The sequence below is a fragment of the Lissotriton vulgaris genome, chromosome 1_1, assembly GCF_964263255.1.
Source record: "Lissotriton vulgaris chromosome 1_1, aLisVul1.2, whole genome shotgun sequence".
Classification (NCBI taxonomy): domain Eukaryota; kingdom Metazoa; phylum Chordata; class Amphibia; order Caudata; family Salamandridae; genus Lissotriton; species Lissotriton vulgaris.
The window spans coordinates 164,216,572-164,221,398 of NC_141685.1; the positions used below are offsets into that span (position 1 = coordinate 164,216,572).

The 4,827-nt window shown below is 41.6% G+C and overlaps 1 protein-coding gene across 1 annotated transcript; it reads left to right on the forward strand.

Moving 5' to 3' along the window:
• Window positions 1-355: 355 nt before the first annotated feature.
• LOC147737989 (uncharacterized) lies at window positions 356-2,671 on the forward strand. The gene has a single exon (XM_086949930.1). It carries the CDS (start codon window positions 356-358, stop codon window positions 2,669-2,671), a length of 2,316 nt encoding a protein of 771 aa, XP_086806056.1.
• The last annotated feature ends 2,156 nt before the right edge of the window (window positions 2,672-4,827 follow it).

Here is a 4,827-nt window from a genome sequence, read left to right on the forward strand (position 1 = left end):
GGGATCTGTATGGTGTGATTACCGCAGTGCTCTGTTTTCTAAAATGATGATAAGCCATCATTCCGTGCTCTAGTTGAATTGTAAACTCTTTCTGGACAAACAAGAGTAACCAGAGAAGAGCACAACAGAGCGGAGCTAGACAACTGACGGGTAAAGGAAACATAAGTTCTTGTATCTACAATACAATAGACTGTCCTAATTTGCGCCGGCCAGAAGGAAGATACAGCTTTACCCGCAAGCGTGCATAGCCATAATCCAATCTAAAGGCACAATCACCTACAAAGACACCTTCTGCGTATTAGGAGTGTGGCAAATATTTGGTGGCTATTGCATTTATTGTTAAAACAGAAATTAAATGTGCAAAATACTACAAGCATATAAAGTGTGTGCGAAAAACACAAGTGCTTTGTCAGCCATGTTGGCCCATCAGGAAATACAGTCATGGGCTGTAGACAAACATATACCCGACCCACAGATAGTAACCAAGAAAGAAGAATCATACACATGCAGCAAGAGCTTTCATTTGTCATCACTACTCAAGCTTCATCAGCACACGTACACAGGACAAAAACCATTCAAGTGCAGTGAATGTGTCAATAACTTTAATAGGTTATCAGAACTACAAAGACACCAGCGAACACACACAGGAGAAAAGCCATTCAAGTGCAGTGAATGTGTCAAGAGCTTTAGTAGGTTATCAGAACTACAAAGACACAAGCGAACACACACAGGGGAAAAACCATTCAAGTACACTGAATGTGCAAAGAACTTTAGTCAGTTATCACACCTTCAAAGACATAATCAAACACACCCAGGGGAACAACCATTCAAGTGCAGTGAATGTGCAAAGTGCTTTAGTCAGTTATCAAAACTAAAAAGACATCAACGAACACACACAGGGGAAAAACCATTCAAGTGCAGTGAATGTGTGAAGAGCTTTAGTCAATTATCACACCTTCAAAGTCATCAAAGAACACACACGGGGGAAAAACCATTCAAGTGCAGCGAATGTGCAAAGTGCTTTAGTGAGTTATCAAGCCTGCATAGACATCAGCAAACCCACACAGGGGAAAAGCCATTGAAGTGCAGTGAATGTGTGAAGAGCTTTAGTCAATTATCACACCTTCAAAGACATCAAAGAACACACACGGGGGAAAAACCATTCAAGTGCAGTGAATGTGCAAAGTGCTTTAGTGAGTTATCACACCTTCAAAGTCATCAAAGAACACACACGGGGGAAAAACCATTCAAGTGCAGTGAATGTGCAAAGTGCTTTAGTGCGTTATCAAACCTGCATAGACATCAGCAAACCCACACAGGGGAAAAGCCATTGAAGTGCAGTGAATGTGCAAAGTGCTTTAGTCAGTTATCAGACCTAAATAGTCATCAGCGAATACACACTGGGGAAAAACCCTATCATTGTAGTGAATGTGACAGTAGTTTTCGCAGCTCTTCAGTATTGAGGAATCATCAGCAAACTCACACAGGAGAAAAAGCATTCAAGTGCAATGAATGTGGGAAGAGCTTTAGTCGGTTATCAAACCTCCAAGCACATCAGCGAACACACACAGGGGAAAAACCATTAAAGTGCAGTGAATGTGCAAAGTGCTTTAGTCAGTTATCATACCTAAATAGTCATCAGCGAATACACACTGGGGATAAACCCTATCATTGTAGTGAATGTGACAGTAGTGTTCGCAGCTCTTCAGCATTAAGGAGTCATCAGAAAACTCACACAGGAGAAAAAGCATTCAAGTGCAATGAATGTGGGAAGAGTTTTAGTTGGTTATCAAACCTCCAAACACATCAGCGAACACACACAGGGGAAAAGCCCTATCATTGCAGTGAATGTGACAGTAGTTTTCGCTTATCTTCAGTATTAAGGAATCATCAGCAAACTCACACAGGAGAAAAAGCATTCAAGTGCAATGAATGTGGGAAGAGCTTTAGTCAGTTATCAAACCTCCAAGCACATCAGCGAACACACACAGGGGAAAAACCATTAAAGTGCAGTGAATGTGTGAAGAGCTTTAGTCGATTATCACACCTTCAAAGTCATCAACGAACACACACGGGGGAAAAACCATTCAAGTGCAGTGAATGTGCAAAGTGCTTTAGTCAGTTATCATACCTAAATAGTCATCAGCGAATACACACTGGGGAAAAACCTTATCATTGTAGTGAATGTGACAGTAGTTTTCGCAGCTCTTCAGCATTAAGGAGTCATCAGAAAACTCACACAGGAGAAAAAGCATTCAAGTGCAATGAATGTGGGAAGAGTTTTAGTTGGTTATCAAACCTCCAAACACATCAGCGAACACACACAGGGGAAAAGCCCTATCATTGCAGTGAATGTGACAGTAGTTTTCGCTTATCTTCAGTATTAAGGAATCATCAGCGAACACACACAGGAGAAAAACCATTCAAGTGCAGTGAATGTGCAAAGTGCTTCAGTAAGTCATCACACCTACAAAATCATCAACGAACACACACAGGAGAAAAGCCGTTTAAATGCTGTGAATGTGGGAAGAGCTTTAGTAAATTAGAAAATCTACAAACACATCAACGAACACACACAGGGGAAAAACCATACCATTGCAATGAATGTGAAAGCATTTTCAGTTGTTACTCAACATTAAGGATGCATCAGCGACCACACACAGGGGAATAGCCATTCAAGTGCAGAGAATGTGCAAAGTGCTTTAGTCACTTATCAAACCTCCAAACACATCAGCGAATACACACAGTGGAAAAACCCTATAATTGTAGCGAATGTGACAGTAGTTTTAACTTCTCTTCAGCATTAAGGTTTCATCAACAAACTCACAAATCATTCAAGTGCAATGAATGTGGGAAGAGTTTTAGTCGATTATCAGAGCTCAAAGTCATCAGCGAACACACACAAGGGAAAACCTAGAAGGGCACTGTTGTGACAGGGTTTTCTACTTGGTTCTCTCGTGTGCAAAACTCAGTACCCAGTCACACAGATAATCATCCCTTCCAGGGCCAGTATGTACAGCAACATCTAAATACCTGAATACTTACCCAGGAATGGGGGAACTATTAATGCATGTTAGTAGTTATTTTCCTATTGTTTAACGTCCTAAGGTAAATTTTACGTCTCCCGACAATTTAACGTCTCCCGACAATTGAGTTCAACGTCCTATGGACAATTTAACGTCTCCAGACAATTTAACGTCTCCCGTCAATTTAACGTCTCCCGACGATTGAGTTTAGTTTAACGTCCTATGGACAATTTAACGTCTCCCGACAATTTAACGTCTCCCGACGATTGAATTTAACGTCCTATGGACAATTTAACGTCTCCCGGCAATTTAACGTTTCCCGAAAATGTAACGTCTCCCGACGATTGAGTTTAACGTCCTATGGACAATTTAACGTCTCCCGACAATTTAACGTCTCCCGACAATTTAACGTCTCCCGACGATTAGTAATTGCAACTAAAGGCCATCTCATTCAACATCATTCATTTATACTCACACATTGTCTCCTAGGGAAAAGAAAGGGTTAACGCAACAATAACCAAACATATTATGTAATACAAACATTCATTTATTCAACAATATACATTGAAAGCTCTAAGCTGCAAGCATAACGCAACCTAAGGGATTAAAAGAAAGGATTATATAGTACACATATATTTACATTCATATACAATTGAATCTTATATCACCTTGGCGGTCATTCTGTGTTCGTGGAAGCCACACGAGGCCCTCTCTCTGTCTGGGCTCGGTCTGCCTGGATCGCTCTACACCCACGGGTACACGTGTGCACTACCGGGATCCTTCGTTTCTATCGCTCACGCTGCCCAGGTTCTTTCTCTCTCTCCTCTCTGGCCTGCTTTCAATGTCCTCTCTTCGGTCTGTATTTATCTGCAACTCCTTTACTTCTTCCGTTAAGGACCGGCTAATGGTATAATTATAGCCAATCTATGTAACGACTTGAGCGTTCACAGTTCTAGGAAGCCATCCGCCTTACAATCAAACTTTACTCTTCGACTAATAGCATGGCTTCAATTATTCTCATTCTTGTTCTTGTGAGTCAGGTATAGAAGTGGACTCGTCCTCTGCAAAATGTCATCTCTCTGCTCCTCCCTCTGCACTCTGATAATTTAAAGCGCCCTATCCTCGTGGGAATTTCCAGTTACCTGACCGCCTCCCACCGGATTCCTGTACCAGGCCGAGTTCCCCACGCTCCAGCAGTGGCCACCTGCTATTGCGTCTAAAACTCTGAGTTCAAGTACGTTCGTCCGATAAGAGCCGGTTTTCACCGGTCTCTGCTTAGCGAAAAACAACTTATAAGGAAAACATCACCCTTGGCCTGCAAGCGCCTCAAACTATCGACACAGAGACAAAATGGAGTCTCTCTAGATTTTGGGCCTTCTAGGCCCACAGTGACTAAAACTCCGCTAAAGCCCATAGGCAAGCTCCACCTAATATTTGAAAAACACGGATAAAGAGCCCTATCACTAGAATGAGATGGTAATGGGCCGTAGTCACTACTGAGCAGGGTAAAGTGAATTATCCTGTCACTACATTTCACTCTTGGCTATTGTCCAGTAACATCTAATATTTAATCTACGGGGACCGGACATCTGTAGAAGAATAATATGAAACAAAACTAACTGATCTAGTCATTGGACGTGGGCGAAAAATCTGAAAAAATGAAGGAATGCATTGGATGCAACAACAAATACTAACTAAAATGCAAATTATAATAAAAATGCCTCCTATTGTTTGGCGTAAAGAAGGCAAATCGGGTAACCAATCGAAAAGCCAATCAAACCAACCTTGATCTAAATGTTGC